The sequence below is a fragment of the Ornithodoros turicata genome, unplaced genomic scaffold (assembly GCF_037126465.1).
Source record: "Ornithodoros turicata isolate Travis unplaced genomic scaffold, ASM3712646v1 ctg00000903.1, whole genome shotgun sequence".
In the NCBI taxonomy this organism is placed as follows: domain Eukaryota; kingdom Metazoa; phylum Arthropoda; class Arachnida; order Ixodida; family Argasidae; genus Ornithodoros; species Ornithodoros turicata.
This window is the reverse complement of record NW_026999413.1, coordinates 470,908-495,147: the sequence shown is the minus strand read 5'-3', so window position 1 is coordinate 495,147 and position 24,240 is coordinate 470,908. Positions and strand designations below refer to the sequence as shown.

Below are 24,240 nucleotides of genomic sequence, written 5' to 3'. Positions count from 1 at the left end.
ATATCCAACACCGCGGGTTCCGTGATTTCTGTTCCTCTTTTTTTCTTTTTTTTTTTTACGATTCATTTGCTACAGCAATTCACATATAACATCGACTTAGTGAAAGTATACTTTATGTAGTAATTGTAACGTTAATGCTTTTAATATCTTAGGGCTCTTCTTTGTTCGGTTTTTCGATAGTTCTGTCTTCCGACTTTCCAGCATCTGATAGTTCAGTCTCGTGATTTTCGGCCTTATATCATTGACACTGCTCTTGGGCCCCGGATCCTGACAGCCTCGAAATACCCTTATCTCGTGACCACTTCTCCTTCCAACTGGTTATAAAAAGTGAAGTGTCCATAACCAAAGTATATTGATATGCAGCTTTTAAAGGGACGGTCTCGTACCCCCTGCCCCTTTCATAAAGTGTACCATTCGATTGCACTAAGTTGAAAATGGAATACTACTAATTTACCCGACAAAACACACCACAGTTATTAAATAACCGAATTAAATTGATAAAGATTGCAGAGCATGCCGCGATCTGTGTTGGCAACAATAAGAACGGCCACGTCGCCCTGCGGGTAAGTCCGTGATAGGATACAGAAATTGTCTACTTTTGCACGCGCTAGTGCATCGGCGTGAGCAGACGACTTTCAGAAGTTACTGAGCACCGCGGCAACTCTCGTACATTTTCTTTCAGTTCTCAGGTGAAAAACGCGCATTCTAAGTAGTGGCAAGCATGGTGGTTCAGAACACCTATGTTAATCCTCAGAGACAAGTTAAAAGTCGCAGAACAACCCCATCCACAATCACAAATCTGAAGTCGCTGGCCATCGGCGCGAGCGGTCACATTACAGCTCCGACCAAAAATATATTACGCACGCTTCCATTACACTCCTTGTTGTACACTGATCATGCTTCGAAATGAAGTGTCGCTGACGACGTACATGGAGAAGGAGTACGTGTTTATTCAAAAACCGCATTAAATACTCGCGGAAAGAAAACACGTGACTTAGCTTCCACGTCTCCGATTGTGCGCCACATTATGCGCCACAGTCAATGCTTGGACTACATTCTCCGCTAGCGGAGGTATATGCCCGAGTGTCCCCATTTCGAGAGCAAAGGGGATTACTCAACCCAAGGTGCTTCTGCAAGTTACAATTACCATGACAACGACGACGCACCCGCAGGCCGACGTCATACGTGACGTAAGCATGAGAGAGGCGCAGCATTCGTCGTCTGCTCTTACAGCACGTTACGACAAATTCCTCGAAAACGACTTTGTTATTCCGAATAAAACTTTGACGGTTGTATGTGTACAGTACTCGTGAAACTAGTTTTGGCTAAGTTTTGGAATCGCCCCGGCTGTACGAGACCGTCCCTTTAAGTAGAAAGGAAGAGAGGCAGATAAAAATGACAAAAACATGAGAGAAGGCGACAAATTGTCTTCGATCAAGGATACTTCTTTATTGATACCAAGGTCACAAAATGATCACGATGATCGGGTATGTTTAGGGCAAATCGTGCAACACAGTCCCCAAAGAAAATGACAAAAATATATAAACAGTACAGAGAGGATAGAGAGGTAGCAAGGTAGCTCGTGGTATAGATCCATAGCTTCCGTGTTTGTCGTTTTTTGTCCCCCAGTCTCGGGTTTTTAATTTAGAGATAACCATATATAAAGTAATTGAACCTCTGTATGCAATAAGCAATTCATGCATGTAATGCAATCCCCTTTCGTGTATTTTTGCTGCAATGACATCCACATACCAGCATGCACCTGCCATAGAAAACTTAGGACCGTATTGCAATTTATTGACCGGTTACAGGAGGGTAAGAAACGAGAAATGTATGTGTGTCAATGGAATGGGCAGTCAGATCAGATCTTGCCGCTTTTCTACACACGCATACAAATGATAGCTTAAATTGAACTGCGGCTTCCAGTCGAAAAACACGTTCTTCGTAACTAACAGACTGTGTCGGCAGTGATACTGAGCGTTGTAATCGAAAAAAAAAAAAAAGAAGAAAGAAAAAAAAAAAGTGAGCACTAAGCTAATAACTCGTATTATGCTTGTCACCTACGACATTATTTTCAAGATCGTGCTCGTTTAGCAGCACGATACGCTCGACCCAGACAGCTCTGCAACGCACAGGTGACTTCACCCTACCTGGTTCTTCAGCAATCAAAGTACGACTTGTGAAAGCTGCTTGCATTTGCGCGATAACCCTGTGTGCATGCGGTGTTACATTGAGAAATGATATATCATGCTCACGGACAATTTCTGCCAAGTCACAGACCCAAAAAACACAAACATATGTGTTACACATTTTCCATTGCATTAGTCGAGGTAACCCGGCTGCAATTACTTTACCAAATACTCACTTGAAGTATTCTCGGTTTGCGATTTTTTTACTTATCCCCTTCTTGCATACAGGGGTTCAATTGTCAACTGAAGGGAAACTATACATGCCATCAGCACAAAGCTTGCCAGTCTGTATTTAAAAGGAAAAAAGAATGAAAGAAAAGAAACACAAGGGGCACCAAATTTATGAACCAGAGCGGGACAAAGAATATTTTAACAGTAACCAGAACAATGTGCTTCCCATGGAGAAAAACGACATTCCTATACCTAAACGTTGTTCGGCTTAGTTGGGCCAATTTTCTACCCACCAATTTTCCTACCCATAACTTGTAAATCTTTTATGGTTGCAATATTCACTTAGCAATGTTGTCCTTAGGTGGAACATTGTTTTTATAAAGCTCATATAATCTTCATTCATTTCAATTTCTCTTGTTAACTGTAGCACAAAAGAACATTTTTAAGGGGAAGTTGGCCAAAAAGCATCGCTAAAACAGCTTGAAATTTTATGTCTATCTTCCTGCTTCTAGACATCACGTATCATTTAATGGGACGCCAACTACTCGAACTCTACTCAATACTCGAAACAGTGATTTGGTATTACTCGAACTCAACTCGAACTTGAAAATTTTGCTACTCGCACAGCCCTAAAAATTTACAGTTGAACCTCTCAATAGCGAACACCGATTTAACGAAATCCTCTGTTTACCCAAGAATTTCTCTCGCTTGTACGCATCCCCATAGACGGTAATGTATTTTTTGCACTTAGTATAACGAAATACATTCGTTTTGTCGCCCCTATTTAACAAAGTTTCTGGCCGACGAAAGCCTTCTGCACGTATCTTTCCCCTTCACCACAAAGAAGAAGAGGAGGAGGAGGAGGAACCTTCCCTACTCTGTTGTCATCACACGGCTTTTCGTTGGCTATTGCGGTTGTTACGTGCTGTAGGCACGCCGTACATGTAGACATGTACGGCCGCTGTGGCCGGTGATTTTCAGTATGCTGACGCCGTTTCAAACTGGCGCGAGGGCCTCTTCACACTTGTTTTCGGACACGAAAACACGCACTGTTGGCCTCTCGCGAAATTTAGTTAGTTTTTTCTTTATGTCAATGACAGAAGGTTGCGGTTTTGTGCACGCAAGAGAAAGCAGTAGAGGTTATCCGGGGTTACGAAAGTTATGAATGCTCAGAGCGATATTGTGCACAAATTACGTATTACCTAGCGTTATGTGATGAATAAAGCTCGATATTTTGTGCCCTTCTTAGCTTGATACCTGTTTTATGAGAAATGGCATTTTGCGGTACACGCAGCGCAGGTAGTGGCGGCCATCTTTGTTTCACTTGGAGTGTTCCATTTAACGAATTTCTGTAATTAACAAAACAAAGAGCCAACATTCACAAATTCGTTATACAGAGGTTCAACTGTATTACCCATTTCTCGTTCTTTTCTGTTTTCAACGGCGGTGTAGTCTCGTTGTTCCTAGAATTGTGCATCATGTGGTCATGAGCGCAAGTGAACCAACAAAGAAACATTCATATGCGAGCACGCAGAAGAACCAGGAGAAAGCAGTAAGGGCCATCTGGAGTGATGAATGCTCCAGCGATATTTTGCATAAATTACATATTACCAGGCACCGTTCTGCGTACGCTCCTTCTCCACTTCTCATGTTTCTGACTTGTTTAATTGTTAGTGCTCACATGTAACGGGAAATGTTGGGCGCTTACTTAATCACATATTCGTCCTATAGAGCCACAACTGGCATACTCCATTCCTGCTTCATTCGTCCGCGTGGCGCCTCCTCTGTGAAAAGCAGACGCCGCAGCACGTGCGTGGGGCGCTCCCAAGGACAACTGCGTTTCAATGTGTTAAAAAAGGCTCTGAAAGCATACTAACTATACGACCTCGTTTGACTGCTAGGTGAAAATTTGCGAAATCCATGATTCGTCCCAATGTCCAACGAGGACACCAATGTGTCCTCGTTCGGGGATTAAGAGGCACTTGAACTCTTATGCTGATTTCTTTTATGTCCGAACCATTTTCTTGCGAACCGGTTACCTCTATTATTTTTACCGGTTCTGCTTCGGTTCGGGTTCAACAGTGTCATGAAAATTGCGGTTCAGGTTCGGTTCCGGCAAAAATAACGGTTTGGGTTCGGGTTCGACACCCTGATATTAAGTGCACTGAGTTTATAGAGGAGGAGACGAGAGATATCTTATCAAATTCCTTCGGGAAGTCAAGAAATACGCAATCGGTCTGGGACCTCTTGTCAAGAGCAAGGCTCAAGTCATGTACGAATGATACCAGTTGAGTTTTGCAGGAGAATGATTTCCGAAATCCGTGCTGACTGTGATGAGAAAAGGAATTAGGTTCCAGGAACAGAACCAAGTGAGAATATATGACGTGCTCAAGAACCTCGCATGAGATGCTGGTGAAAGATATTGGACGATAGAGAATGTTTGTCGACGGATTTGTGAAGGGGAACGACCTTTCCGGTTTTCCAATCGCTTGGTAGACAACCCTCTTCTAATGACTGTTTGAAAATCATAGGTAAGATTAATGAAGAGTAACAATAAGTATTTTTTAGAAACTTTGAATTCATACCGTCTGAACCAGAACTTGATGATAGTTTTAACGACTCGATGACTTTTTAAGTCCCGAAGGGGTGAATGGTAATGAGATCCATAACAACGTAATTCGAAGCAGGAATGTGGGGTATGTTGGCTATTGCAGTGCGAGAAAATACATAGAAAAACACATTATTAAACACCTCGGCACACTCAGGAGGAGGAATAATCTCCTCAGATGAGTGAGTTAGTGTTATGTAGGAGTTGCACTTCTGATAGCTATTCACTGTATTCCAGAACTGTTTTTGATTATTTTTAAGCATGTCTGGAAGTGAAACGGAAAAAAAAAAATGGGTCTTAGCTTCCTTGATGGCATCTTTGTACTGGGAAGCAGCTTCATGGTATTTATTACATTTGATTGCACATTGGTACGATTTAGCTGCTATGAAAAGCCGCTTCTTCTTATTACATAGTCGTTGAATATGTCTGCTGTACCACGGAAGCTTTGAGTTAGAATGTATGTAGACCAGGAGAATGTATTTGTCGATGAGTTCCAGCACCTGGCACTGAATAAAGACCAGTTTCGTTCAACAGAGCGAGAAATGAAATTCGTGACACACTGAGCTCATCGTTGATATCTGTGAAGTTAGCTCTGTTGTAATTCCTGATCGGCTTCTTCTTTGTCACGTGCCTCTGTATTGGAATGTTAATAAAGAGATGAATGACAGAATAATCACTAATCCCATCTATGCAAGGTAAATTAGTGACGAGTTCAGGTGCAGCTGTCAAAACAAGGTCAATGATATTTGCACTTGTGGATGTTATTCTTGTCGGGTAGTGTACAAATTGATACAGATTGAAATTGTGACCCATATTTGCAAAAGTGTTAAATTGGTGACTGGGCTGCCTGAGACATGACATCAGGCCAGTTAATATTTGGGTAGTTAAAGTCTCCCACTAACAGTATGGGACATCCAGAAAACCTACTCACGAGAACATTTAATGTGTCATGCAACTCATTGACAAATGTCGAGGTCGAAGATGAGGACGATAACACACTCCAACTAAAATACGTTTGAAGTTTAGATGACAGAAACCCATACCATTTCAAGATCTGAGGGAAAGCTGATTATTGAGGAAATCCCTTCCGCAATAGCTACATATAAGCACGGCCCTACCTGTCCTAATATGTACCTCTATCAGCGTGATATACATTGTAACGTTTGTGACACAGAAACAATTCATGATTAGGTACTTTGGTTGACAGCCGGATTTCTGCTAACAACAAGATATCAGCATCACGAGTCAATTAAGGATGAAAGCTCATCGCGATTTTTCAACAGAGATCTAATGTTAGTGTAAACAACAGAGATATTGGTATTAGAGGATTGCTATGCAGTGCTTTGCTTAGAGTTATTGCCATCAGGGAGTGATGAGCACTGGGCATTGAGCACTTCAGGCGAGGGTGGGGGATGATTATTGGAAACAGGCCTGCCCGGAAGTGGTTGCAAAAGCATGAATCGCCTGGAAGCAGTCGTGTTGACTATCGTAACGATAAGAACAATTGTTCACAAGCAGAATATTGTATCTAAGCTTAAAAGGTGTCCCCACTGACTTGCCATGTTCTACCCAAGAAAACAGTGGCCAATGGCCAGAGGTTGGCAAGGGCTTGGCAGGCCTTTGGCCAATAAAGTAAAATTTGAGGTTGGCCAAAGTTTGGCACACCAAAGTTTAGGAAATGGTTGGATGCCATCAATGCTACAAACACGTTGGCCAGATTTCTGCCAATGTAATAAGAAACTGAAGTTGTTGTTTTTTTCGACAAAGTGCAATGTGAAGTTTTCAAAGGTGCATAACGCATCGTGAGGAATGCACTTGTAGATCCCTCCTGTGTAGCAAAAGAAAAAGAAACAGATGCTAAAAAAAAACTTGAAGCTGTGTGACATTGCACTGGCTTGGGAAAACAGCGACCAGAACTCGTGGACAGAACCAGGGAACATATCAGGACAACTTCTGGCAACACTACACGTCACCATTCCGCAAGTCGGCTTCACCTAAAGCCTGCGTGCTTTAGGAGAAGCTCGCTTTAGAACCCTGTCGCGCGACTCGCGGGTGGAAAGCACGTGCTAGGCCTTTTGAATCATCTCGCGAATTTGAGCAGCACTGGCCATATACGGAGACACAAAAGCGTTACCACCTACCTCTTTCACTGACAGTATTGGAAAATGAACAGTCGCTGTCTATTTTCTTGCCCCAATTTTTATTTTGGTTTAATTCTTTTGATGTGAATTTCAGACGATACGAATTTTTTCCGCTACCCCGTGAGATTTGTATAATCGAGATTCTACTGTATCTTATCGCGGCGAAAATTGCGGCGAGGTTATGCGCACGGGACAGCGTCCAACATCGTTATACGAGTGCTCGGAACCTCGGTTTCCATCGCTGTACGTGGGTCGTTCGTACGTATACGAGGGGTGTTCAAGTCAAACCGGGACTTTCTGTCTCTTGAGTGTACAAATGGCTCACGCTACTTCTTTTTCGTCATTTTCAAACACGACAGGCCTCCGCCTTCACCACATGGTGGTCCAAAGTTTGTGCAAAACAGAAGACATGTGCTGGACAAGATGGTTGACAACGAGGTGAGCTCACACATCGAACAGTGAATTGTCATAAAGTTTCTCGTGAATGAAGGCGTAAAGTCATCTGAAATTCACAGAAGACTTCAGGCTCAGTATGGCCACGATACACTTATCCGCAGCAAAGTGGCGCAAACGGTGAGTGGTGCAAACGGTTCTGAGACGGCCGTACGTGAGTACAGGACGATCCCGGCCGGGACGGCTCAGAGCCCAGTGTCAGAGTTCCTGAGAACATCCAACTTTGGAGCGCCGCATTCTGAAGAACCGACGGATAACATGTCTCGAACTGGCTCGAAAGACGGACCTTTCTGTGGGAACGAACACTATTCATGAACATCTCCAGTTTCGGAAAGCCGGGCCTCATCACCAAAGGGGTCCTCCTTCTACAGGACAATGCACGCCCGCATACCGCACATCTCACGACAGGCACCTTACAGGAACTAGGTTGGGAGCTGCTGCCACATCCCCCTTACAGTCCAGATCTTGCCCCCAGCCATTTCCATCTCTTCGTTCCACTGAAGGCATTCTCTTGGGGCTGCCACTTCGGCTGCGAGAACGAGGTCAAGAATGCGGTTCGATCATGGCTACTAAACGCCGGTAAGGACTTCTACTCTGCTGCATCCAAGCCCTTGTGAAACGCTGGGACAAGTGCACTAGTGCAGCTGGAGATTGCGTTGCAAAATAAAACTGATTTCTCGCCTACAAGTTCATTTTACTTTTGCGAAAGATGAAAAGCCCCGGTTTGACTTGAACGCCCCTCGTAATTCATACGGCAGAGATACCTCGGTCACATCGTTGTATGAAGCATCAGACCTGTTACCATTAGCCTACAGCAGACAAGTAAGGAGTCTTCATTTTTTTCATAGTATTGCACATGGTAAAAGCGGTCTTAAATTCGATGACTATCTTAAATTCAACGAGAGTCATACCACCAGGTAGAAACGCGCTAACCTCATCAGTGAGTTTCGTTGCAGAAAGCAATTGATCAATTGTGCTTTTTTTCCTCGCACTACTTGCGAATGGAACAAGCTACCACCACACATGACGTGCATTCCTGACTCCGCAGCTTTTTCTAAGGCAGTTATTGACCAACTAAGCATGTTGAATTAGGCGATCACTTGTTTTCTTGTGCTATTTTCGTTATGTTAGGCTCTGTCTGAACCAAATTGATACTGTGTCCCTGTGTTGCTCATTGTGCTATCTCTGCCTTGGCCCTCAACTGATGGCCGGCAGTATTATCCAAATAAAAATAAATAAATAAAATATTTGGCATGTTGCTTGGGTACTAACTTTTTTCGTGCTAATCTAGTGGCCCCACAAAAGTCCTCAGATATTGTAATGTCAGTTGGTCTCAGCTTAGCCTTAGCATGCAGGACCAGCTTGCGTGTTTTGTAAGAGGTAAACTATGCTATGATGGGGCGTGGTTTAACTCATTTGAACGCACCGATTCCATGCACTCGTTGAAAGGAGTCAGTTGTGACAGAAACGCCAAGCATTTGGCTGGGTAATGTGGCATCTTTCTCACCACTCAGACACTGTGGCATCATACAGGGGCTTTAACATCTCCACAAAGTCAACAATTTCTCTCCATTCCAAAGATGAAAAGCATTCAATGTCTGCGTCAGATGCTGCAAGCTCGTCAGTAACAGCCTCTTTATGCTCCAGGGGTCTTGAAAGCATCAAATACTGGGCGTTCCAACGTGTGTCAACTTCCTGCACCAAGTGGAGAGCAGGTTTTTTCGTTTGCCGTAACACATCATGCAACCTTTTTTGTGCTGCTGGACTGTGTTTGTAGTGTCCAACTATTGGCCTGCCCTTTTTGCATAAGGTACTTTAAAGGAGCTCGGAAAGCACTTTAATCATTAAAATTTTTTTTTAACCAAGCGGTTCGTATGCTTATTAAAATGCACCATGCGAAGTAATTCTATCAACAGGTGCACAAATATCGCAGAATTCCATTTTGAAAATTGCGACCGTGCACAACGGTGGCTAAGCCCAGAACAAGCTGTCGAGCCGCTCGTGTCATTTTGACGTCGGAAAAGTGGAGCCGCTGATTGGTTTCGAAGAACGTCGTGTGCTATTTTTCACTCGGAACCCCGCTGCAACGGTGGAAGAGGTTTCTTTTGCTTTTTCTTTGATTTACCACTTATCAGATACAGTAAACGAAGATTGGTCTACAGACACTGTTCAAGGTCAGGCCGCGACATTGTGGAGGCCATCCTCATTGAACTCCCCGAACAAAGTTAACCAAAAATCGGTCAACCTCTCCCCGCTCAACTTTGCTTTCTCTAAAGCGACCTTCCGGGGTAGGTGGATTATGAAAATAAACTTCAGGTGCCAGTTGAACGTTGTTCTGTCTATGTCTGTGTTTTGTACGCTGTTCCTTATCGTGGTGACTGTTTATTGTTGTGTTGTTGACGGCAATAAGTATAAACACAGTGCAGCACTAAGCGTTGCTTCAGTTCATGCCTCTAAATGATCGCTGCATCGCTATGATCACTATATCAATATTCGCTATGATCACTAGTGCCCGTCACTTCAACTAGCAACTTCGCTGGCCATTCAGTTAATTTCTTATTCAGCTGGATGAGTGTTCTTGCCGATACGTTGTCAGATACAATCCAGTGAAATCTATCGCAATATGCCGTCGCCGGCATGTCGTGGCATCAGGCGTGGAACATTCATTGCCTGAGTTACCAGCATAGCCAATCAGTGTCATAAGACCACCACTATTTATAGTCAACTTACCAATCATCGAGCTAAACGAGAATTGGCCGATGCAGACTACAAATGTGGACGGCGCAGACACACAAGTTAAAGTTACTCCGTGCTCGGCGCCTTCTGTTTTGTCCCCATATAGTGCACAAGTTTTATCCACTATATAGTGACCAACAACGCCAGTTAAGTTTGCGTCCGCCGACGTATCGGCGTGCACTGAAACAACACGTGACTAGCGTAAAGTTTAGCTAACTATAAAATGCCCATGTCGCGCACGGGAAACAGCCAACGTCAAACTGTGACTAACTCAGCCATAATATTGCAAGCACACAACTAACTAACCAACATGCCACCCTGTTAAGCCAAATGGCTGCTAAAATGTGTCTTTTGTTCGCTAAGACGACTTGGACACATATCGAAAACCTCTGAATTTAATGGTTAAATAGTGATGTTATGTTATTAATCGTGGCAAATCATCTTACAAAGCAGCATTTTCCTTGGTTTTCCTTGTTTCCAGAACATGAATTTCGAGAACGGGGGGTTTCACGACCAGGAATATCGAGGTCCTCCCTTATTCATCGCTTGACAGGGAGAAAGCAGGGGGAAAGAGAACGGAAAGAAAGAAAACAACACCAGTCAGCACTGACCCATGGATAGAAGCGTGGTCGCCGCCACCAGAAAATGAGTATTCCATATGGTCAGTTCTTGCGCCTGAAACGAATCTGCTCAGATCAGACTGATTTTGTAAAACATGCTCAGCAAATGGTATCTGATTTCGAAAAAAGAAATTACCCATTTGAACTCATCCATGACTCATTTGCCAAATCATCTAGCCTATCCAGGGAGTCCTTATTCACCCCGAAACGCAAAGAGGACTTAAGTAATGTAGTTTTATCCACCACATATCATAAATCACTTGTCAATACCAATTCCATTCTTAGACGCCACCTCAATATATTACATGCTGACGAGCAATTAAAGGAAATTTTTCCCACTCCCCCATTAGTAGCATTCCATAGATAGAAAAATTTGCGCGACATCCTCACGTCATCATGCATGATGAAGCGCTCGCCGGGTTGTTATCCCTGTGGTAGTACACGGTGCCAGACCTGTAAATTTATCGCGACGTCCACCATTGCCCGTAGCACTTTGGGTGACTTCTGTTTGAAAATTCGTCATTCACTCCACTGTAATTCATCCAATATTTGTTACTTGATATTCTGCTGCAAGTGCAATTCACAATACATCGGTGAAACCTCCAACACAATGAGAAAAAGATTTTACGGCCACAAATTTGATATCCTAAATGCCCGCCAAACTCCTGTCGCCATTCACTTCAATCAACCTAATCACGATTTTGAAACTGATTTGAAAATTATATTGCTAGAATCTGGGTTCCGCACCGACATTAAACGTAAGAATAGAGAGTCCTCCTTAATTTCGCAATTCAAGTGTCTCACACCAAATGGTCTGAATCTTAGTCCTGGCTCGTTATATCCGCTTATGTAGCTATATATCTATATTTATTTGTGCATAATTCTTGAATCCCCACTTTCAGTCATCGTCTGGTACTCAGTTAGATAATCCGTAACCTTCCCTTTTGTCCATTCTGGGCCACTCGTTTCCCATACTCCTGACCCCCCTTCCGCGAAACTGGGTTGGCGAGCCTTTTTGTTCACAACAACACCTTTTACTGTTCTTAAACGGTTAGAGGTCACCTATCCGTCTGCCCAGGTATTCACTGTACACAGACATGTGGCACCATATCTCCTTTCCTCTTCCCTTTCTTTGTACAGCAGTGTGTTGAGTCGTGTATATGTCTATACTATATATACTTATGTGTGTCACCACTTCACTTTGTACCTGAGGAAGCGTGGACCTCCACGCGAAAGCTTGTACAAATTAAACCTAAACAAAAATCTTCAGTGTTGGCTTCTGTATTTTGTGATCTACAGGATTTGACTCCCCTCTTCGTATACGCATCTGTTACTTACCATGCCTCGTGCTGCGACACTGGAGATTTCATCACGCATTGCCATAATCAGCAACTCTCTTATCAAATTGGTGCCACAGTTTTTGAGTTCAACCAACATCTACATCAAGTCGGTGAGTGGCGGAAGAATTTTGGATTTCCTGAAAGTGGTGGATGATCTCCCTGGTGACTTTTCGGCGATTATATTGCAAATTTGCTCTATCGACGTGGCCACAGAACCTATCGCTACGACCATTGAGAGAATTGATTGCCTATTGTCGCATATCCGATCTTCACGACCGCAAACGCTGGTTGTATTCTCCAGTGATCCACCTAGATTACCATCCTTCTACACAACCCGTGACCAGAACCAGTTCCTACGGAATGTGAACCGCAACATCAGTCTCCTCAACCACCATTTCTGGTACTTATCCTTGCTAAACTCCGGAGTGGGAAGCATCCAGCACTTGCGGATGGATCAGTCACCTTGGAATTTCCTGGCTCTGGACGGCCACCACTTGAACCTTCGGGGCGCGAGGTGTTTGGCTTCCCACTACCGTAACTGCATCCTCACGCACATCTTGCAAGACCTCCCACCCCCAGCTGTGACGTCTTCCTCCTTTGAGCTGCGTCTGGAAGATTTCCCCCCCTTCCCCGTCGATCAGAGACCATCCACTTCTACAACCGACGCCACGACTGCGCGCTATGCCGACGTTCTTGCTCCACTTAACCCGTGCAACGACCAACCAGCCCCTTCTGCTTCCCATCCTGCGTTGGTTCCTACAACCCTTGTGCCCAAGATCTCTTCTCCACAAGCTCCAGCTTCACCCATCAACAGTCCCCCGGCATCTTCTCCAGCCGCTGACAACGTAATCAGCTTCTCTCCTGCGGAGTGTGTTAACCATAGTGCCGGAGTCCACCTGCGATCCCCACTTCACCCCGATGCTACTCCAGGGGTGTCTGACTGTGTGAACGTGGGTTCTTCACCAAGGACTTTTTCTACTTCGCGTGGTGCGTCTGCTCAAGTACGATCTTCTCCTCCAGCCGGGGCACAGAGGAGAGTTGGCCGTCGCTTCCCTATGACAACACGTAAGCAGTCTAGACAACGCAGGTCCGGCCGGATACAATGACTTGTACAGAACAATGAACGTCATTCAGTGCACTTCTTGAAAGCGCGTAAACTTTTGGCTAGGAAAGCTAGATTCCTGTCTAATTTTAGTTTTTATACAGATTGTATATCTCAACGTATAACTCCCAAAGGTTTATCATTGTCCATCACGCCGTCTTTTAAGTTCCATTCCCCCTTGAGCTCTACGAAGTGGGCTACCGCTCTCAATAATGCGTCGCTCCAACTAGTTAAAATTCTCAGACAGGAAAGTTCTTACGTCTTGAAAGATATTGATAACCAGCTCAAACAGCTTGCGAACCAACTCTCTCATCATGAAGTTCTTAATCTCTCTGAATTCACTGCCAATAAGCTGAAGAAAATTCACGAAACCAAAACCAAAAAATCGAAACGTGATAATCTTATTCTATCTCCCATTTTAGCGCATGGCATTTGTGATGTGATAAATTCTGAACCATCTTCCACGAAGGCTGGCCATAACACTGTCTTTAATCTTTCTGATGTGACCCTCGACCAGGCTGAACTTGGTGTTCTCTCAAAAGGTCTCAGTTTTGTACCTACGGAGCGTAATATTGATGAATTTGAAATTCTGCACGATCTGCACAACTTAGGTAGGAGAATGCACCTGAAAACCTTCTTTCACGATAAACCTAACTCAGATGCTGCGCCCTCCCGAAACCCCTCTAGCTGGACGCCGGACTCCTCTAGAACTAGCCCCCTTATTGATAATTACATCAAGGCTGTTCACAAGGATATCAAGACAAATTATTCGAAATCTATTGTACACACTGAGAACTTGTCTAATTGTGAGAAAGTAGCGCTACGAAATCTTAAAGCCCGTAATGACATTATTTCAGACCAGCGGACAAGGGTGGCGGTATAGTGGTTCTCAATACATCCGACTACATCGCGGAAGCAGACAGGCAGTTGAGTGACCGCTCATTCTACAGAGCTATCGATCAGGATCCAACCCCTTCTTTTGTCTTCTTATTAATAACAAAATTGATGAACTCGTCACTAGTAAACTTATCCCGTCCCATATTTCCAAATTCTTGCGTCCTAAGAACGTCACACCAGGTAATTTTTATCTTTTGATCAAAGTTCATAAACCCAATAACCCTGGGAGACCCATTATTTCAGGAATAAACACACCGACAGAGAAATTATCCTTTGTTGCTGACCACTGCATCAAACACATCCCACCCCTCCTCCCATCCTCTGTCAAAGACACAAACGATTTCCTTTCCAAAATTAACGCTGTCCATGACCATTTCAGTAACCATGCTGACATTTTGTTGGCAACAATGGATGTCGTTTCGCTATACACTAACATTCCCAATGACGAAGGTCTCTCTGCTGTTGAACACTTCCTTAATTCTCACCCTTCCGATATTCTTCCCATGCCCGCTATCATCCCCCTTTTAGAACTAGTTCTTAGCTGTAATAACTTCGTATTCAACGATCAACACTTCGTCCAAATTCATGGCGCTGCCACGGGCTCCCGGGTCTCACCTAATTATGCCAATTTATTCATGGGTCGTTTTGAAAACTCAGCCCTCAATTCTTTCCCCCTTAAGCCACTTATATATCTCAGGTTCATCGACAACATTTTTGTCCTCTGGTCTGGTGATGAGGCATCTCTGCAGTCACTTTTCGATCACTTCAATTCTCTGCATAGCAAAATTAAATTTACCTGTAACTATTCAAGGTCATCCATCAACTTCCTTGATGTGACAGTGTATCTGGTAAATCTGGTAGGCTGACCACTGAACTATACAAGAAACCAACGGACAAGCGCCAATATCTCCACTATGAAAGCTATCATCCCAATCACCAGAAAAGGAGTATTCCATGTGGTCAGTTCTTGCGCCTGAAACGAATCTGCTCAGATCAGACTGATTTTGTAAAACATGCTCAGCAAATGGTATCTGATTTCGAAAAAAGAAATTACGGTACCCATTTGAACTCATCCATGACTCGTTTGCCAAATCATCTAGCCTATCCAGGGAGTCCTTATTCACCCCGAAACGCAAAGAGGACTTAAGTAATGTAGTTTTATCCACCACATATCATAAATCACTTGTCAATACCAATTCCATTCTTAGACGCCACCTCAATATATTACATGCTGACGAGCAATTAAAGGAAATTTTTCCCACTCCCCCATTAGTAGCATTCCGGAGATCGAAAAATTTGCGCGACATCCTCACGTCATCATGCATGATGAAGCGCTCGCCGGGTTGTTATCCCTGTGGTAGTACACGGTGCCAGACCTGTAAATTTATCGCGCCGTCCACCATTGCCCGTAGCACTTTGGGTGACTTCTGTTTGAAAATTTGTCATTCACTCCACTGTAATTCACCCAATATTTGTTACTTGATATTCTGCTGCAAGTGCAATTCACAATACATCGGTGAAACCTCCAACACAATGAGAAAAAGATTTTACGGCCACAAATTTGATATCCTAAATGCCCGCCAAACTCCTGTCGCCATTCACTTCAATCAACCTAATCACGATTTTGAAACTGATTTGAAAATTATATTGCTAGAATCTGGGTTCCGCACCGACATTAAACGTAAGAATAGAGAGTCCTACTTAATTTTGCAATTCAAGTGTCTCACACCAAATGGTCTGAATCTTAGTCCTGGCTCGTTATATCCGCTTATGTAAATTTAGTAGCTATATATCTATATTTATTTGTGCACAATTCTTGAATCCCCACTTTCAGTCATCGTCTGGTACTCCGTTAGATAATCCGTAACCTTCCCTTTTGTCCATTCTGGGCCACTCGTTTCCCATACTCCTGACCCCCCTTCCGCGAAACTGGGTTGGCGAGCCTTTTTGTTCACAACAACACCTTTTACTGTTCTCAAACGGTTAGAGGTCACCTATCCGTCTGCTCAGCTATTCATTGTACACAGACATGTGGCACCATATCTCCTTTCCTCTTCCCTTTCTTTGTACAGCAGTGTGTTGAGTCGTGTATATGTCTATACTATATATACTTATGTGTGTCACCACTTCACTTTGTACCTGAGGAAGCGTGGACCTCCACGCGAAAGCTTGCACAAATTAAACCTAAACAAAAATCTTCAGTGTCGGCTTCTGTATTTTGTTTAAACAAAAAAACTGTAAAAAAGACACTCCCACCGAATGCAATCCGCTCCTCCCGTGTCGGATACGTTTCCACGAGCATGAGCCACCATAGCAGCAGCCAATTGAAGCTAGTGTGCGATTCATAGCCACTACTCAGTCCGTAGCAAAGTTGAGCTTAGCTGAAGCTAATAGTGAAAAAATGATGGCGGAATCATTGATATTGACAGCGATCACGGCTGTACTGAATGCTTGTTTAGAAATGGTGGAATCATTTTGATAGGTTATATGTAGGGCCTGACTTTTTCGGGTTTTATTTTTGGCCAAATTCGGGGGGGTAAATATCGGGTGATATTTTTCATTCGAAAATTCGGGTGTATTCGGGTTAAATCCCGTTACGGCATATTCTGTCGTCAGGAATTCGGGTGTATTCGGGTGATTTTTTTTTTTGTTTAATAGAAATCTGTCTTAACATGGAACTAATGTTTAGCAATGTTATCAAACGTTATTTTAATGCACGCTTATGAGTGTGCCACGCGACCCGGATGTTTTCGGGTAGATTCGGGTTAAACCCGAATTTTACAGATTTCGTTCGGGGGGTAAATATCGGGCGGATACGGGTTTAACCCTAAAATGTCAGGCCCTAGTTATATGTGATGAATTTTAAGGTGAATCTAACAGGAGCTCGAGATGATATCGAGTACTCGAAAGTTGACGGGTCATCATTTGTCGAGTCAGTTAGAGTCGAGTATGGGATCGACTTGGCTCGACCTCGAAATTTTGAGTACTCCCACAGCCCTACATATAATGTGATCCTCCAATAACTCAGATATCAGATACTTGAAACAAAAATATGTGTTTGTTTGAATTAATCAGAGTCTACTGTACATGTCAGAATAGCCCAAAATCCATCCACTTCCAGTACACTGAGCTGCTCTTTCAGGCATATTCTATGATAGTTACCTGGTAACCATTTTTCGACGCAGTTCTGTAGCTCAATGATGCGCTTGATGCGATCGACAACCTTCTCTCGGATGCTGCTATCCCCAGTGCCACAGAAACCGTTCACAAGCTGTAAACAAATGCATAATGGTCACTGGGTGTCCCAGAAATGTCACCAAACTGAATATTTCTAAAATGCCCACAACTATACACTGTTCTCATCAGGCATCAGCACAGCTGGACACAACACAGACTGGATTTCCAAGAGCTAATAATTTGTGCTATTATTATTATTTTTTGGCAGCATACGGTCTTTGTTGCACACTCTCCATGTGCTTTCCGTAAGCTCCTGCAAGTACCTAGCTCTATCGCCCTCGTAAAACATCTGCTAGCTCAGTCTCGTTTCCTGGACAGACTTAATTGCTCATACTCTATGGTCCAGTTCATCCATGACATTCTTGGTTAGATTCAGGTAACAGCTCTGGGTCCGCCAGTCTACTGCTCAATGTCCATCTTATCAAACCAACCCCCTGCAACATGAGCCTTTTGGCATTGACCACTGTTCAACTGTTGCAAGAATGTACCCAAAGCCAAATCACCCAAAGGTCGTGCTCGACCCCCCTCAGTTTTGCTTCAAAAAAAATTATCATGGACTCCTTATTGCAAATAAAGATATCTTCCCGAGTTTTACTGGACAATGTCGAACCGTTGTCGATTTAGGCGGGGTCAAAGTTTGTCAGATTAGCGAAAACCAAGCTACTAAAAAAGTTACCTACTGAGCAGGGTTTTGCGTCTAGGTGGAATTTAGTGACATAGAATGAAACATTCTGCCAATATCAAGTTCTTCCCTCGTGTTTGATTTTCGGCCAGCGAAACAGGGCTGGTTTTTGGCGCTATTTCTTACAACTTTGCGCCTTGTTAAAGGGGCCGTAAACAGGTACACAAGGGACCCATTTCTTTGTGTTATATTATTGAAACTTAGGCAGTGAAAACTCCTTGCAATTACTAACGCTCAAAAACAAAAGGCGCTTGCATACGAATGAAATATTCACTGCACTCTTTCGCATTGTAGCTCCGCCCCACGCTCTAACTTTACGTCACTTTGACGTAGCGCTTTGCTCACCAATTACGATCGAGTGTTCCACGTATGATTTTATTTCAAATGCGGAATTGGACTAGATGAACGTGAATCCTCTTCTGTTCAAAATCTAAACAGTTACAGCCTCTAAGTGAAAAAGAAATGCGTTTAATATATGTATCATACGCGCACTACGTTTCCTGGGCAGTAGCACGCAGCACACCACAAGCGCGAATGGATATCCGGGACTACAGTTCCGGAATCTTAGGTAGGTGCGTGATGGGACATCTTCGTCATCTTCGAATGGTTCCGTCAACTGGCCTGCCGTACTTTGGCTTGAGCCACGCGGCATCGCGTCACCAGCTCGCGTGGAACAGTGGTTAGTGTGTTGGCCATGTCATGTCGTGACTGGGAGGAATCCGGGTTCGAATCGCGTCATGTGATAGCAGCCCAACTGTTGACGTTTGCGACAGCCGGAGATGTTGAATATGCCATGACGTTGAATTTCGGAACCACGGAGCGCAAAATGTAGTTCCACACAAACGAACTGAGCGCTCTGACTCACAGCTGATAATGAAGTATGTTTATTGGCTGGTAATTTGAAACGTCATGTGCGCAGCTCGGCCCCCCGATTGGACGGCAAAACGCTACGTAGCCATGTGACGTATGCGTGGTGGAGAGAGGCTCGCTGGTTACTCATCTTTGAAAGCAGTTATATGGGTCACCGAGCTGGCACGGGCCAGACCAAATGTATATTTGGGTATTATGATCTGCGTTCTTTCATAAGGTATCATTATTTCTGAAATGTTTGGTGGCCTGTTTACGGCCCCTTTAAGGGCACTTTTCGCACAAGCTGGAAGGGACAAATAAATTCAGCGTGTTCTGGACCTTCCATACTTCAAAATCACATGTTTTGAAGACCGACCACGTAATACTTTTTGCCCCATTTAATCCCAAATGCATTACTTTTGTAAAGCTGGCCGTTTTCAACGCCATTTTTGAAAATGAAGCAGTCGGCCGAGAACATTGCAAATAGGTGGAGATGACAGATCAATATCTATAATAAAGCATATAAAAAAATTGAGAAGGTACTTTTTTATAAGGGCTAGAAAATATGTTTTATGTCCCACATGGTTACGCGAGGGCCGCACGAGACGGCTCCCTGTGAGGCGCGCGAACATTTCGCGTGCCTAGGTTTCACAAGCCGCGTCCTGCGGCCGGATATGAGCATGTCCACTTTTTTGCCAGCCCTTTTGTTAGTAAACTGTGTAGTTTTTATTGTTATCAGTGCATTGGTAAGTATTGTTAGTTGGTGTTTCTCAGAGTCTTTCATTCTTGGCGTTTTAAAGTGGTAGTCATGAGAAACGACAGCGATGCTTTCACATTCACAAGGAACATTATGAGTAAACCATACTATCCCTTCAAATGCGCGTTTCTTATGATTATTAGCAACGCAAGTCACGTTGTGAGCGGATGGCTTTTGCTGCATTGTAGCGTCCAAAAGCGCGCACGTACATCCACGCAACCTTTAACATATGGCCTTGAAATCGGCTTACGAGAGCTCATGCGCGGCTCATTCAGCGTGTTCTGGACCTTCCATACTTCAAAATCCCATGTTTTGAAGACCGACCACGTAATACTTTTTGCCCCATTTAATCCCAAATGCCGTACTTTTGTAAAGTTGGCCGTTTTCAACGCCATTTTTTAAAATGAAGCGGCCGGCCGAGAACATTGCAAATAAATGGAGATGACAGATCAATATCTATAATAAAGCATATAAAAAAATTGAGAAGGTACTTTTTGATAAGGGCTAGAAAATATGTTTTATGTCCCACATGGTTACGCGAGGGCCGCACGAGACGGCTCCCTGTGAGGCGCGCGAACATTTCGCGTGCTTAGGTTTCACAAGCCGCGTCCTGCGGCCGGATATGAGCATGTCCACTTTTTTGCCAGCCCTTTTGTTAGTAAACTGTGTAGTTTTTATTGTTATCAGTGCATTGGTAAGTATTGTTAGTTGGTGTTTCTCAGAGTCTTTCATTCTTGGCGTTTTAAAGTGGTAGTCATGAGAAACGACAGCGACGCTTTCACATTCACAAGGAACATTATGAGTAAACCATACTATCCCTTCAAATGCGCGTTTCTTATGATTATTAGCAACGCAAGTCACGTTGTGAGCGGATGGCTTTTGCTGCATTGTAGGGTCCAAAAACGCGCACGTACATCCACGCAACCTTCAACATATGGCCTTGAAATCGGCCTAGGAGAGCTCATGCGCGGCTCAGCTGATTAGTTTATGATCGTCTTTCTCACATGTGATGCATGCCAGGTAACCAAAAAGGTTGTTATTGCTCCAAGTTTCTTGCTGAAGTCGTTGTGTTGAACAATGGCCGAAGTAGAAACGTCAGCAAATGCGCGCATGCAAAATGAAGGACTGCGGTATGAAAGTGCGTGGCACGCATGGAAACTTCAGTCGGAGCAGCATTCAATACCTATCTTTTCGCCGTACAGATGAAATTGTAGTGGTCACTTTTAATGAGATACCCTACCAACGGTCGCTTTTGCTTTTTAACGTTTGAAAAGAAAATATGAAATAATAATGAAACCGTTGTGCATTTATTTATACGGGTGTCTTTTTGCTCTTACTTCAAACTGTTACAATCGCGAAAATAAAATTTGTAGATTCTCTTAATTGCACATAAACTGTTTTTATCATTCCAGCCTGCTTGGGTGATCATTAGCAGCCAGCTGTTGAGTGTGGATAGATTAGCAAACACCACATGAACGTCTCGGGCTAGTACGCAGTAGTAGCATAGATGTGACTGAGCTGTATATAATGTCTGTTCTGGTCCTCCATAACGGATAGGAAAACTTAACCACACGGAAAAACGTTATTCGCCGAACCAAGCCTCGCAACCCACCTGTGCGTCGTTCAGCGTACCTATGTCTAGAGTGGGTGGGATATAAAAATTATTTTCTCGCCTTTATCAAAAAGTACCTTCTCAATTTTTTTATATGCTTTAGTATAGATATTGATCTGTCATTTCCATCTATTTGGATTGTTCTCGGCCGACCACTTCAATTTCAAAAATGGCGTTGAAAACGGCCAACTTTACCAAAAGTACGGCATTTGGGATTAAATGGGGCAAAAAGTATTGTGTGTTCGGCCTTCAAAACATGTGATTTTGAAGTACGGAAGGTGCAGAACACGCTGAATTTATTTGTGCCTTCCAGCTTGTGCAAAAAGGGGCCTTATCAAGGCGCAAAGTCGTAAGAAATAGCGCCAAAAAGCAGCCCTGTTTTGCTGGCCGAAAATCAAACACGAGGGAAGAACTTGATTTTGGCAGAATGTTAGGGCCACACTCTTTCATTCTATGTCACTAAAGTCCACCTAGACGCAAAACCCTGCTCAGTAGGTAACTTGTTTCGTAGCATGGTTTTCACGATTCTGGCGAACTTTGACCCCGCCTAAATCGACAACGGTTCAACATTGTCCAGTAAAACTCGGGAAAATAGCTGTATTTGCAATAAGGAGTCCATGATAATTTTTGGAAGCAAAACTGAGGGGGGTCGAGCATGACCTTTGGGTGATTTGGCCTGGAATGACCCAGCTCTCTGAATTAGGCTAACGACGACATTGTATGCACATCGCTAAGCTGTGACATCTTTAGGGGTACTTCGTCGTAAGATACGAGTTTGTTTGTGAATCCAGACCCTGACTCCTTTGAAGTGGCGAACATCACGTGCTGCTGAGTGATGACTTGACAGCTTCCTATAGTTCGCATCTCTCTCTATCGCCATAGGATTAATACATTTTGCGGTTGGTTTTGAGGACAAATCCAAGTCTGAAGGCTCAATTTTCTGGACCAAAATGCTTGCAGAGAAGCACTAACAGAACTAGTTACGAAACCGCCATCATGGATTGTGCACAGGGATTCGATTGGCAATAGACGACTTGCATAAATCCCAGCAGGCAGCGTGAAACCGTGAGGTGCGGTTTGGGAATCATGTTCACCGCAGCTTTGCTGCCTGCACGTGTCTTCGGCGGAACCTGCACATTATTCTCTGTGCGGACGTGCAGAAGTGTTAGGCTTTTTCAAGCTAATTGCACAGGAGGGAGTTGCAGTTTTCTGCTCAAATGTATCGCAGCTCCACTCGCATTTCACATACAGGACCGTCAACGAGAAGAAAAGTCACGCGAACAAGCGTACACCGCGACAACTCTTTAAATAACACATCGACATTACCTCAACGCATAATGCTTTCCTGAAGCATACCCAACACGCAAAAGGATAAAAAAATACAATGTTGTGTGACAGTGACGATTCCCAACCATCATGCTGTGCAACGCGTACAGCAGCAACATTTAATTTAGAAAAGAAATAAGGTACAAAATAACTAAATATTGGCTACAAAATCATGCCAAATATCGATTCGCATGCAGCAGAAATGAAATTATACGAAAGAGTAAACCACAGTTGTCTTGCCCAGATCATTATATGTGAATGTACATATTTCCAATGAACTCCGCAGGAACTCTAATATGCACAGCAGATAGCGCTACAAGTTTTGCAAGCCTTCTGTTGGAACCCTAGGAGAGACTGCACTTAAACTACCGAGCCTTACCTCTTGGTGATGGTGCCGGCACTTTTGGAAATCAGGGCGCTTCCCCGAATTTCGACTATCCTTGACTTTGCTGACCAAGAGCGAGGGAGGCTCCGCCTCCAAATGGCGCGCCAATAGGAGGACTCGGGAGGCGGAGCGCTGCGGCCTCTGCTCTTGCCTAATAGATGGCGCATCGGTAGCGCTCGGCTCGGATATGTGAGCCGCTGTCATCTGCTTCTTCCGGTAGAGCTACGACCTTGAAGCCTCTGCTCTCGCGTAAGAGATGGCGCAACATTGGCACTCCGTAAGAGCACGTGTGGTCGCCATAACTTTGAGCCTCGACCTTGAGACTGGCTGGTAACCTAAATTCCGCGGTGATAGCAAACTATAGTGCGTAGTTTTGACGATTATGCTTCATGGATATGTCATTACGTTACAAAATTTTTGGCCAGTTCGATGTTTCGCTCCGCTCTTATGCGTGAACATTGTCTCAGCTCATGAAAAAGGAAAGAAATGTTGCTGCTTTTGTTCTACTCCTCGCACTGAAATAAATCATTTAAAATAATTGTACTGTGTGTTTCTTTTTTCTTTTTGTAAGTAGTTACGCAAGTATACTGCGTAATTTTGACGATTATGCTTCATGGATGTGTCATTACATTACCAAATTTTTGGCCAGTTCGATGTTTCGCTCCGCTCTTATGCGTGAACATTGTCTCAGCTCATGAAAAAGGAAAGAAATGTTGCTGCTTTTGTTCTACTCCTCGCACTGAAATAAATCATTTAAAATAATTGTACTGTGTGTTTCTTTTTTCTTTTTGTAAATAGTTACGCAAGTATACTGCGTAGTTTTGACGCTTATGCTTCATGGATGTGTCATTACATTGCCAGATTTTTGGCCAGTTCGACGTTTCGCTCCGCTCTTATGCGTGAACATTGTCTCAGCTCATGAAAAAGGAAAGAAATGTTGCTGCTTTTATTCCACTCCTCGCAGTTAAATAAATCATTTAAAATAATTGTACTGTGTGTGTGTTTCCTTTTTGTAAGGGTTCCGGGACATTTGATTGAACGTCGTTTGGTCGAAAGCTGTTTGATCGAACGCGGGACATTTGGTCGAAAGGCATTTGATCAAACACCGTTTGATTGAGACGGCAGTGGTCGTTTG

The 24,240-nt window shown here is 43.7% G+C and overlaps 1 protein-coding gene across 4 annotated transcripts in view; it reads right to left on the bottom strand.

Annotated features, from left to right (window-relative positions):
* The window catches only part of LOC135375593 (Fanconi anemia group D2 protein-like), a 339,045-nt gene that overhangs the window by 187,578 nt on the left and 127,227 nt on the right, over positions 1-24,240 (bottom strand). For all 4 annotated transcript variants that reach the window (XM_064608269.1, XM_064608270.1, XM_064608271.1 and 1 more), the window contains exon 23: positions 17,420-17,528. In XM_064608269.1, coding sequence (XP_064464339.1) covers positions 17,420-17,528 — 109 coding nt within the window. The remainder of the gene's footprint in view (positions 1-17,419; positions 17,529-24,240) is intronic.